We start from the raw sequence: 13,611 nt of genomic DNA on the forward strand, positions 1-13,611 counted from the left end.
CTTTAGATGGTACTGCACATATTTAACATTTTTTCAGAACGGTTCTTTAAGAGTTGTAATTTGTTAAAAACGGAAGAAGTTGGTCTACTGAATTATCATTTGTAAAGCAGCAAATAGTTGGGAGTGACGCCAAGCGTTCTGAACATGTTTATTTAAGATGGTGTTTTTTTCCTATAGATATAAAAATCGGACAGCATTTACATTTTAGACACAATTTCAGACATACATGATTGAAGGAGCAAAACTTACGTTCGAAATTATTGTTTGAAGTTGGAAAGTCACATGCTTAAATAAACTTTAGACAATTATGACTAAAGTTCAAGCATTTTTGCATGCACTTCTGCTGCATATGTCTGAAGCAGAGACGGATACAGGATTTGGAGCTTTTGGATGCCGCGTAGCTTTGAATGTCCATATGTCGCATTTATACAATGAAATAGAGTAAATATTTTGTCGGTTTGAGCAACTTTGAACTTCGGTTCCGGTTACCTGTCTTTTTGGTATATAATATAAATCGATTGAACGAAAAAAGATAATACTAACAAATAAAGTAAGATAGTTAACAATAATTGCAAAAAAAAATATTGGAACATTACATGCGCGCTTGCAGAGTCCCATATAAACTGTTTTCCTATTCTTATACTCAGTTTTCAAGGATGGCTATTAGTTTGAGTTTCAGGATTTGCTGCATAATCAGATTTTTCCGTGTCTGCATCTTCTGGCTGTGGTGCGCATTGTGAAACTAACACAACTTCATCACTAGAATCAGTTCCTTTCATGCGATGATTCTTGATTTCCTGTAGCCTTAACTTCAGTTCCAATATGAGTACTTTGTTGTAGTTCCTTGATATTTGTAACACTTTGCTTTTCCATCATAAAGTCCGTCGATTCACTGATTGATTCTTGAGGCAGAACTTGATTGTCATCAGTAACCAGAACTTGGTCGCGATCAGGATTTGGTTTCCTTTGTACAGATTCAACAGCTTGAGGCATGTCATCAACATAGTGTAGTTCAAAAGATGAACTTTTCAGTTCATTGTGGATTGGATTACTTGAATGGACTTTACTTTCTGCTGCTAGTGATTCTTGGGCAACAGAGTTAAGTTCAGTAAATGGAGGATTTTGGTGGGGTTGAAAATCTTGATTTCCTTGTCCAGTTTGTGACAACTCTTTTGACTGAATCTCTGGATTAACTATAGGAAGTTCTTGAGAAATGAAGTGGAGTTTCTTTAGTTCACACTGAACCAACTCTTTTGGCTGAAGTGAAATTCCAAGATTGGACTTGTTCTTCTCCACTTCAGATTCAACCTGCTGTTGATGATCTAAATCCATTTCTTGAGACTTATCGACAACATTATTATGTTGAATCGATTCGTTTGAGCTGTTGAGATTAGTATAAACCAGAGTACCAGGCTGAATTATTGAGTCCATTAGTTGATTTTCACACTCTTTGCTAGTTTCCTCACTAGCTTTTGGTTCCAATATGGATTCTGAAACTACAAATTTACCTTGTTCTGCATTTAACTCGGGACTTTCTGATTGATTCACGACTTCAAATACTTGCATTACCTCATCCTGTTCAACCATTCTAAGGTTTTCCAATATAGGTATAGATTGGGATTGAGTTTTGAGTGTTTGATCTGGATTAGCATGTTGATTAGTAGGTACTAATGTAGCATTTGGCATTGGCTCAGAAGGTAAATCTTGTCCTATATACACATTCAACTGCTTCTTAAGATGATTAGGCTTATCAATACCAATGTCTTGATTTTGAAGGTTTATACCTTGACTTCTATGATACATTTTAACTTGTGGGGCAATGTCATTTGCTGCTGTAATGGGAGAAAATCGCCCCGGCACAAAGACTAATCCGCGGAATGTGTTGGCACTGTTACCAATTTTTATAGAAAGGAAATAGCCTGCATCAAAACAACCATCAATAACACCAGAAACTATTTGCCCCAGCATGTTTTCACTAGTGCTATCTTTTTGGCTCATTTCAGCATGTTGTTGAATTTTGTTACTGTTTTCAGTTGCTGGTGTTCTTGGAGTTTGCAGCATTACTCTTTTAGCAAGACCTCCATCTTTTCGAGGACGACCACGCCTTCGCTTTACTGGAAGAATTGTTGGAGCAGTGAGGTGATCTTGTTTATTATGATCATTCATTATGTGTAACTTGCTGCAAATCCTAACCTTAGTCTTGTTTTCAGGTACTTCACACTGCATGTGATAGAAGGAAAAATATTTGTAAAGTTGCTGCCATGTTGACCAGGAGATCACGGGTTTGAGCCGTGGAAACAACCTCTTGTAGAAATGCAGTGCAAGGCTGCGTACAATAGACCCTTGTGGTCCGGCTCTTTCCCGGACCCCGCGCATAGCGGTAGCTTAGTGCACCAGGCTGCCCTTTACTAGTGTCACAAACACATGGACTAGGATAAAAGATTTAGACAAAACTGTGACAAAATACCTATAGGAAATTAGATTTCAATCCTTTGTTTATTGCTTCCTAAACATTTTAAAATTTCAAACTAACTAAATTATCTCTTTCTAAGTACAAGTTCCATTAATTTGCTCTTGTTTAGATGTACATTAAGAAAAGCAAACCTATAAATTTCGTACTTTTGCAGACTAAAAAGGTCCAAAATTGTCTCTCAAAATACTGTGGTGCTTTACTTAAAAGAATGATCTATTTAGGAATCATTTGAAGTGAAGTCTCAAACTTAGAAGATGATTTGTCCTTTTCCTTTTGATTTGATATATACTCCATAATGTATTCCATTAGGGGTGGCCCTTTCCCCGTTTTGCCTGAAAGCGTAATGCTTCGTGCACTAGGGTGACCTTTAATGTATTTCATTAGGTTAACTTAAACATAATGTACGCCATTTTAAAAACTCGGAGGACTATCAATACTTTATCCTATACTTTAGAAACTATTTGAGTGAAGTCTCAAACTTAAGGGACTATTTTGGACTTTTTTAAAATGATTTTATGCCTGGATGAGGTTCCAAATCCAATAAATTTGACTCAAATTCTATATATGTTAGAAATTTACTAAATAAATATAAATAATAGATTGTGAACCCATTAAATCAAATGTGATATCATAGAACCCGGAACTCGAACTGATAATGATGTTTAAATCCTAGATCCACTTATGCTCGAAGTCATTAGAGCATCCATCCGAAAATCCAAAAGGTGTTGGTCCTTAGTCTTCTATCGTTGTTAAACAATTTCTTCTACATTTTCATAATCATCATTAGCATATTAATTTCCTACTTATCAACACGCCATAGGTATCAATTTCTAGACAATAATTTCTTAGATCTTGAAACAGAAGATATAAAAAAAGAATCAATATAAGATGTTGATATGAGAAAAAACAGAAGAAAAAAATCATGTGCACATAGACAATTGCAGCAGATCTGACGTGTTTTTCACGTGCATGTATGAGAAATATTAAATTAAGAAATTACCTGCTTCTATGCTCCACAAGAATTGATACTGATCAAACTTCAACTGCAGATCGAAAAGATCTTGTTTTCCTAAATGAATCTATTTTCTCCCTGGTTTTTTTAAGGGTAATTTCATTTATGATAACTCAACTTTTATTTTATGTACTAAAGTTGTTAAAATATATTTTTTAACAAAAAAATTACTCAAAATTTTATCTAAGTTTCGGGAAAGTCGCGGACTATTTTTTGTAACGATAAAGTCATATAATCTTGACTAATAACCACAAGAGTTCAGTAGGGCAAAACAATGACGATATTTTCTATTGTACTTAGGTAAAATTGAGTAACTGTTTGGTTACAAAAGTATTTTAACGATTTTGGTGCATTAATATAAAAATTGAATGACCTAAAATTAAACCTTATGTTTTTAGGTAACTACTTTTTCTGAAGATAGTTGTAGAAGAAGTCAAGGTGCTACAGGTTGAACAATTCTGAAGATTAAAGGAGGGGCTTGGCTGTAACTTCTTTCTTGTATTATTCTATCATTTTATTAGTAGTATCATTATTGGTAATATCATCATAGGGAATGTTATATAAATTCCTATTTTATGACCCTAAAACGTTAAAAAATTAGAAACACTCGTGGCGAAGTCATGCCTATTGTTCATTAGGTCGTTTCGGATGGCCCCACAAACTTTTAGGTGATTTGGAGCCCGTCACCCGAATTCATGAAGATGATGTGGACATTAGCACAGATAAAATTGAAAATCGTCCTGAATTCCTGTTTTATGGGCCTAAAACGCCAAAAAACGAGGAACAATCATGGTGAAGCGGTGGCCATTGTCAATTAGGTCATTTCTGATGGGCCCACAAAATTTTAGGCAATTTAGAGATCGTCGTCCGAATTCACGAAGATGGCGCGGACATTAGAACATGAAAAATAAGAAATCATCTTGAATTCCTGTTTTGTGGCCCTAAAACGCCAAAAACATGAAGAACGGTCATGGCAAAGCAATGACTATTGTTCATTGGGAAAATTATGCGATACATCAAATATTTACACTGTATTTACCATTCGTAGCTATACTTTCAGCAAATTTACCATTCGTAGCTATATTTGAATTTTATAGCAAATCTATAAAATAAGAGATTAATTATTTTGCACTAAAACAAGAGAGCAACAAGCTCTCATAGCTTAGTTCGTTAGAGCGTCCGCTTAGTCAGCGTAGGTCTTGGGTTCGACTCTCAACAAAAATATTTTATTTTTTGTATTTATGTATTTCATCTTAGTTGTATTTGTATTGCGAATAAATACGGTCGATGCATGTTGTATCGTCCTTGTATTTCGCCTTGTATTCGTCACACGAATGAATACAATTGCAAGAACGAATACAGTTGATACACGTTGTATTTATTGCACGAACGAATACAGTTGACACAGGCTGCATCTGGAGGACACAAGTTGTATTCATTGCGCGTTTGAATATAATTTATACAAGTTAGTAACAATTAAACAATAACTACGAATGATAATTAGACAAACTATATAGTTACTAAGCTCTAAACAAACTATAGTGGTTTCTGAAAATTCCTCTTGTTCATTAGATCGTTTCTAATGGGCCCACAAAATTTTAAGTGATTGGGAGCCCGTCCTGGAATTCATAAAGATGACGTCGACATTAACATACGGGAAATTAAAAATCGTCCTGAATTCCTATTTTATGGCCCTAAAATACCAAAAAATGAGAAACAGTCATGGTGAAGCAATGACTATGTTCATTAGATCGTTTCTGATGAAGCCACAAAAGTTTTAGCGATTCGGAGCCCGTCGCCCAAATTCACGAAGATGACATAGACATTTGGATACAAAAATTTGGCGATTCCAGAAAAATGAGATTCCTATTTCCATTAAATCGTTTCTTATGGCCCACAAAAATTGAGGTGATTTAGAGTACGTTGCCCGAATTCATGAAAATGACGGACACTAGAAAACGAAATATTGGAAATCATCCTGAATTTCTGTTTTATGGCCCTAAAATACCATGAATTCCTGTTTTATGGCCCTAAAATACTAAAAAATAAGGAAAAATTATGGTGAAGTAATGACTAGTGTTCATTAGGTCGTTTCTGATGGACCCATAAAATTTTAGGCGATTCGGAGGATGTTACCCAAATTCACGAATATGGCGTGTACAATATCAACGAAAAAATCGAAAATAGTGATGTGAGGGATGAAAAAACAAATGAGAAGCCGTAAACGAGAGGCGGCTATTTATTGAGTGTACTAACCTTTTAAACATAGATGACTGTTCGACATATTCTTTTTAAAATAGATGATTGTTTTTTAAAAAAAATAGAGGATTGTTCAACATTTTTTTAAAGGGTTAAGAAGAAAAAGGCAAAATTCTAAGAAAATAGATAAAAAGAAAACTTGGCAAATGAGAGTGCCACATCAGCACTTATGGTCCTTGCTTTATATAGATGTATGTATAGATTTATTGCAATAATGCCAACAAATATGTCATTTTACTTAACCCAAAATTATACTTCTCCTGTCCACAATAAGTGAATTTTTGCCTTTGGCATATCTCTTAATAAAACACAACTCCTAGAAAATAAATAAATATTTTGACTAAATTATCCTTAATTAAAATTTGTATATTATTAACTTGAGACATGTAAATAAAAATAAATTTGAAAATTAAAGTTAATTTATTCTTGTAAAAAAAATACTTATTTTAAACTAAAATAAAAAAAATTAAAAAATTACTTATTATGAATCAAAAGAGTAATCTATTAGTCTTTAAGTTACTCACTGGCACTTCAATAAATTTCACTCTAGTCCAAATTTGTGCAAAATTTACTATCCATACAATTATTTGGCAGCTCTACTCTATATTTAGTCCTAACCCCTAACTGACCTAAGTGGATATATTTTATAGGAAAAATCCAAAAATTTCATGGCCGAAAAAGAAGGCATGTGGTCAGCACAAGACCCTCTATAAATAAGCACCACAGAAATAAATAAAACAACACTCACCTGCAAAATATTCCAAAAATAACAAAATTAAAAGTTGTAGTTTTTGATTGTTTGTTCAATACTTCAATCTAAGCTTCTTTCTCTCTTCCAACACCTTCCAAAGGCCGTAATTATGGCTTCTCTTGTTACCAATGGAATCTCCTGTTTATCTCCCCAACAAATCACTGAACAACCTAAATTACCAAAAGGGTGTCAATTTTTTCAAAAATCAGCTACCCCCAGAAACCCTAATTCAAGAAATCTGAAGGTCAAAGCTGCAGAATTGGCCAACACCACTCTTGAAACCCCAGGTAAAGACTCCTCCTTTTCAACAAATGAAATTGACCCACTTCAGAAATTCTTGAAAAGAGACTATAAATGGGGTTTTAATGAAAACATTGAATCTTTTGCACTACCAAAAGGGCTTTCTGAGGAAACTGTAAAGTTGATATCTTTGAGAAAAAATGAGCCTAGTTGGATGCTTGAGTTCAGGTTGAAATCTTATGAGAAATTTATTAAAATGAAAGAGCCTAATTGGTCTGATAATAGGTACCCAGAAATTAATTTTCAAGATATTGTTTATTATTCAGAACCTAAAAAGAAACCAACTTTGAATAGTCTAGATGAAGCTGACCCTGAGCTTATTAAGTACTTTGATAAGTTGGGTGTGCCTTTAAACGAAAGGAATCGTTTGGCTAATGTCGCTGTTGATGCTGTTCTTGATAGTGTTTCTATTGCTACTACACATAGGAAGACTTTAGAGAAATCTGGTGTGATTTTTTGTTCGATATCTGAGGCGATTAGGGAGTATCCCGATTTAGTTAAGAAGTATTTGGGGAGAGTTGTGCCCCCTGAAGATAATTTTTACGCGGCTCTTAATTCCGCTGTGTTTAGTGATGGATCTTTTGTGTATATACCCAAACACACTAGGTGTCCGATGCAGATATCGACTTATTTTAGAATAAATGCTATGGAAACTGGACAGTTTGAGAGGACTGTTATAATTGCGGAGGAAGGAAGTTTTGTGGAGTATTTAGAAGGGTGTACCGCGCCTGCATATGATACTAATCAGTTACATGCTGCTGTGGTGGAGTTGTATTGTGATGAAGGTGCGGAGATTAAGTATTCCACTGTGCAGAATTGGTATGCGGGAGATGAGGAAGGTAAAGGAGGTATTTATAATTTTGTTACAAAGAGGGGACTTTGCGCTGGAGCTAGGTCGAAGATTTCGTGGACGCAAGTGGAGACAGGGTCAGCTATTACTTGGAAGTATCCGAGTGTTGTGCTAGAAGGTGATGAATCAGTTGGTGAATTCTATTCTGTGGCATTGACCAATAATTATCAGCAGGCGGATACGGGGACAAAGATGATACACAAAGGGAAGAATACGAGGAGCAGGATAATTTCAAAGGGTATTTCTGCAGGACATTCTAGGAACTGTTATCGAGGACTAGTTCAGGTGTTGTCCAATGCAGAAAATGCCAAGAACTCCTCGCAGTGTGATTCAATGCTCATTGGTGATACTGCTGCTGCTAACACTTACCCGTACATTCAGGTAGTTTGTTCTTTGGGAACTTTAATTTCGTCATCTCTGTCTTAGCTTGATAACAATAAGTCTTGTTTTCCTTATCAAAAACAATAAGTCTTGTTTCATTTTTGTTTTTGTTGCCACAACATGCTAGGGTTGCTACTTATAAATTACTCAATCACACTGTAATCCTTTTAGCTGTTTTATGGTGATGTTTGTTATGCATGATGCTGGTGCATTTAAGTTTTTATGTGACCTTTTTCATAGAATAAACAGTTTTTTTATTTCACCAGCTAACGTCCAAGACCTCTTCTTTCGAGATCTAGAATTAAAGGAGAAAGAAAATTCTTCCTTATGAAGTTAGAAATCATCCACAAGATGAAGAAAAAAGGGGAGAAATGGTTCAGAGGGACTATTGCTATTTCCTCTTTTAAAAACAATCTGTAAAAAGAAGTTACACAAGCTGCTGAGGCAGGCAGCTTAGAAGTTCCTGATTGGACTCGAGGTCTTATTAGGCTTTTTTTATAACCGTGGTGTCCGGGCCAGCTTGCTCACACCTAGACTAATTCCACGACTTACCTGCTACCTCCCACTAGCAACATGTACCAGGTAACTCTGTCTACTAAGGCTTGAACAGATGGGAAGAAATCACATAGTATTTTTTGCCTCCGCTGAGATTTGAACCTGAAACCTCATGGTTCTCAACCCACTTCATTGACCATTGGTCCACACCCTTGGGAGCGAGGTTTTATTAGGCTTTTGATAGTTCATTTATACTTATAATGCCTGGAATTTAATTTCCTCAAGCTGTACTGGCTTATCCGTCTCTCCGGGGTAGGAGTAAGGTCTGTGTACAGACCACCTTCCCCAGACCCCACTTGTGGGAATTCACTGGGTTGTTGTTGTTGTTGTATATTGGCTTATCCGAGGATGTTATTTATGTTTGCAAGATGCATAGAGTCGTTTGTTCCTCTTAGCTTTCGGAGAATGTTTCTCATACCTAATCAGTCTTGGGTTGCATAGTTATTTTTGCTGGATTGCTTGTGGAGTCGATGTGAGTAGAAGAAAGAGTGCCAATTCTGCTTGAGTGTTTCTTGGTGTCTTCATTTCAAGTGCATGGCGATGATTAGATGTGTTGTTGTAATATGTCTAGAGATCTTTAAGCATGGATCAAAAGACATTGCCAATGATCATTGCTAGTACATTTAGAACTTGACGTTAGATGTAGCTAGATCAAGCATTTCTGGAGAAGATCCTTCTGAATGTTAACTAATGTAACTTCCTGCTCTAATTTTGAACCGAAATTTCACTTCTCTCTGTTCTCAGTTTTGAGTATGAGGTAAGCATAAATTCTGCTTTGCACTATTGCTTCTACTGATGTTATCATCATTTGAACAGAGCAAAAACCCAACTGCCCGCATCGAACACGAAGCGACCACGTCAAAGATTGGTGAAGATCAGTTGTTTTATTTCCAGCAGAGGGGAATTGACTACGAGAAAGCGATGGCTGCGATGATTTCAGGGTTTTGTAGGGACGTTTTCAACGAACTTCCTGATGAATTTGGAGCTGAGGTGAATCAACTAATGAGCTTGAAACTTGAAGGATCTGTTGGTTAAGCATACCATATTTCTGATTATATTTGACAATAAAGCTGATTGCTAGTGTGAAAAAGTTTTGGACTTGGTAGCTAATGATTATGTCATCTGTTAAGTTGTAATATTAGTCATAACAGAAGCTTTGCATCAATTATACACATTGTAAATAATGCATCAATGCCTTATCTTCTGATACCTTTGCAATTCAACACTTTTGGGGATTAGATTTCAAATTGATTATATTAGAGACTGAAGAAATCAAGCTTTTGCAATTAGCATTATTAGTACTTTGAGGTGTAAAGTATTGCTAACTAGCATTTTTCAGTTGGTTTACACGTTGTAAAGATGTCTTTCAGTTAGTATAACATTGGTCGAGAATCATGACGTTTCAGGTTCAAATCCAAGCGAAGACAAGAACATTAGGTGATTTCTTTGCATCTGGTTATAAGTATGTATTTTGCATAGAGATTAGTCATTGCATAATCTATGCAGCATTTGAATGGCTCTAAAAAAATATCTGTATAATCTTATGCAACATTTGGTTGATGGTATTAAATAATATCCCCATTAAGTTATGTTGTATTAGCAATACAAGTATTAAAGTATTTAAAGATAAAAATACTTTTAAATTATGTAATTTTTGCATAACAATTTATTCATTATTTATCACTACATAATAATTCTTACAATATTAATCATCGCAACCATCCAAAAATTAGAAATCTCTTTAGTGGAGTCAAAATGGATGATAAATGCATTGCTTAGCTCGACAGGTTTGCTATCTTTACACAAGTAGTCGATCGGATTTACTGTTACTTTTCCTACCCAGTATATATAGATTTTTTTTTTTAAATTATAGATTAATTAATATATATCTTATACAAATTATACATGGAGTATACTTATATTATACATCCATCGACTATTTTTGACTTAAGCGGTTGCACTGGCGGCTATTTAGGTTAATTCTAGTAAGTTATTTCCACACCATTGTAACCTTATATCGGTGAGACGGTGACACAGGAGAAGATTCTCCTTGCCAAGTTATTCTTTCCGCTAAATAAGGTTCATTTATTGAAAGTGATTAAAGCAGTTTACGGAAAAATCGTTACAGACTAAGAGCCCGTTTAGACATAAGAATTTTTTTAACTTTTTTCGAAAAAAATTCGTTTTTTCCGAAATCAATGTTTGGCCATAAAATTTTTAATTTTCGCTTGAAGATGTGGAATTTTTCGAAAATTTAAAAAACTCCGAAAAACTGTTTTTCAAAATTCACTCAGATCACTCATAAAACTTCAAAAACAGCCCAAAATTATATTTATGTCCAAACACAACTCTAATTTTCAAATATAATTTTCACTTAAATTTTTTTTCACTTTATTTTTGAATTTTACAATTCTTATGTCCAAACACCCACTAAGATTAACCTAAACAGTTTAAGGGGATGCCACACCCAACACTACACTAGTTTACTGAAACTCTTAAACTATGAAATTATTCACATATATAAACCTATAAACAAATGGTTCTTAAGTATTACTTAAACTCAATTATTGGCAAGTCACCTATTCCCAATGATTCTATTTTTGAAATCATAAATCCTATAACAAGTAACTATGGACACTACTTAGACACTTCTTGCAATTAATAATCAAATCATTGGTTTTCTCTGGTGTAACTAATTCAGATTCGTGTCGAGTAGGTTCATCGTGAGGTAAAACGCTCCCAAGTCCCAACCAAAAAACTCTTCATTCCGGAGTTCGAACCGGACATCTATGTGGAGGAATCCCAACAATCCTGTAACGCCCCCTTGTGGTAATTAAAATTTGAATTTTTGACACAAAGGATAAAGGAGATCCAATTTTGAAAATGATTTACTTTAAAAAATATGGTGGGCATGAAAAATAAAATGTAAAATATTCAATTATAGCGAGCACGAGTTGCTCTCAAGTGGTCATTTTTTCTCGTCAATTGCTTAAAACTACTTTTATTCTTACAATGAAATTAATATTATTAAAAGAACCAATTATATTGCTTAATTACAAATATTTGTTAATTATCTTTTAATTTTTTTGAAATTAATGAATAGAGTATTTCAAAGTAGTCATGCTCATGTTAATTGAGTAGCAAACGAACTTAAAATAAATTATGATAACGTGAATAAGTGCATATATAAGTTCATACGGTCATACCTTTAATTTTGAGGTAATTAAATCAACTTAATTTTTTTGGACAGTCCTCCCTAGCTGCTCTCATGCAGAAAATACTTTGGTGAGGGCTCTACTCTAAGATGTTCCATTAAAATATAGCTACAGATATAACTTGGTAAAGTATATATCATACTAAACTATCATATCTTTGTCTAAAATTGTCAAAATAATAATTGTTGGTAATTATAATTTAATGTAATTATTGGCAAGTGACCAACTCTCCATTAGTTCATCATTTGAATTTATAAACACCAAAGGCGTCACAATAATGCCAATGCAGGCGTATTATTTGCCAACTTATGTATTACTCCGGCTTCTGAGCCGAGGGTCTATCGAAAACAGTATCTCTATCTTTACAAGATACAGGTAAGATTACGTACACATTATATCCTCTCTAAATCCTACTTGTGGGATTATTCTAGGTCTGTTGTTGCTGTTGTTATGTATTACTCCGGTCCATACATCATTTCATCATTTTTTTAATATTTTTTTTCAAAATAGATTATCAAGTTTCAAATAGTTTACAAAAAAGTAGTAGGATTTTTCACTCTCATAAATCACCCTATTATCTAAACATGACTCATAACAGAACTTCAATTAGCATAGAAGATGAAAATGATTGCTATATATATACTCATTTAGAGACAATTTTTATAAACATTAGTACTAAACACTATGAGTTGTTTGGTTGGGAAACAAGTTATCCCAAGATTAATTATCTTGAGATTCTTATTCCACCTTTTCATAGGGATAAAAATATGATGCCGGTGACAATAAAACAGTGAAAAAGGAAGAGATAAAAAGCTAAGGAAAAAGAAATTAGGTCAAAATTAAAATTGGTTATCAATTGATGCCTTCTGATAACTCAATGATGAATACATATAGCCTCCACTATCCACTACCAGACAAAACTATGTAACTAACTCTGACAGGACTAAAAGTGTAGTAATAACGTAAATCTATAAACCTAATTGCAATTACTCAAACTTACATAAGAAACCTAGAAGGGACTTAACTGCTCAGCTAATAAACTTAACTCTACCCATCACTTAACTGATTCTAACGGCTACGTACACCCTTTAATACCTCACGTACTAACATCGCAAGCTGACCCTCTTCTAAATTGCATTAGTTCCCCTCCGTTAAGAACTTCCCTGTCCTCAAGGAAGGAAAAGAGGAAAGCGTGTCTTCAAGGTTGAGTAATCTTCCTATGTAACTCGATCAGGTGGCAACTGGTCCCACTGGACTAGAACCTGAGCCACAGCCTTGTTTACTTTTTGGATCATGCGCCTCTCCAAAATCTTGTGTGGCTAAGGATAGTAAGGACTTAACAATTCAACTATGGGAGGATGGGATGTTGTTTCTGGTAGCTCATGGCCTTTCTTGAGTTGAGAGACATGGAACGTTGGGTGTAGTAGCAGCTGGGAAGGAAGAGAAAGTTTGTAGGTAACATTTTCTACTTTCTATAGAATCTAATAGGGTCCATAATATTTAGCATAAAGTTTAGAAAATTGTCCTCCTGGCGTAGTGATCTGCCTATAGGGTTGGATTTTAACATACACTTAATCACCCTAATTGAATTGTCTATCTCATCTATGTTTATTGGCTTGATTCACCATTATCCGTTGAGCCCTTTTAAGGTGATATTTTAGAATCTGCACCTTGAACTCCTTAGCGAGTAGGCTTCTATCCACCTAATCCATGATTGAATCTCCAGCAGCATAAGACAAGTGCAAGAGAGGAGGTTGACCGGCCATATAATGCTTCATATGGTGTGCATTGTATGGAGGAGTGAAATGTAGTGTT

The 13,611-nt window shown here is 34.7% G+C and overlaps 2 protein-coding genes across 2 annotated transcripts; one reads left to right on the forward strand and one right to left on the reverse strand.

Moving 5' to 3' along the window:
• Positions 1-472: 472 nt before the first annotated feature.
• LOC104092022 (uncharacterized) lies at positions 473-3,636 on the reverse strand. The gene is made up of 2 exons (XM_033655046.2): positions 3,474-3,636; positions 473-2,220 (listed from the first exon to the last, which is right to left on the reverse strand). Exon 2 carries the CDS (start codon positions 2,164-2,166, stop codon positions 766-768), a length of 1,401 nt encoding a protein of 466 aa, XP_033510937.1. The 5' UTR covers positions 2,167-2,220; positions 3,474-3,636; the 3' UTR covers positions 473-765.
• Positions 3,637-6,480: 2,844 nt separating this feature from the next.
• On the forward strand, positions 6,481-9,790 carry LOC104092023 (iron-sulfur cluster assembly SufBD family protein ABCI8, chloroplastic). Its single transcript, XM_009597504.4, has 2 exons — positions 6,481-8,026; positions 9,398-9,790. The coding sequence occupies exons 1-2, from the start codon at positions 6,605-6,607 to the stop codon at positions 9,614-9,616; spliced, it is 1,641 nt and encodes a 546-aa protein (XP_009595799.1). The 5' UTR covers positions 6,481-6,604; the 3' UTR covers positions 9,617-9,790.
• Positions 9,791-13,611: the final 3,821 nt, after the last annotated feature.

Source organism: Nicotiana tomentosiformis, chromosome 9, assembly GCF_000390325.3.
Source record: "Nicotiana tomentosiformis chromosome 9, ASM39032v3, whole genome shotgun sequence".
Lineage (NCBI taxonomy): Eukaryota > Viridiplantae > Streptophyta > Magnoliopsida > Solanales > Solanaceae > Nicotiana > Nicotiana tomentosiformis.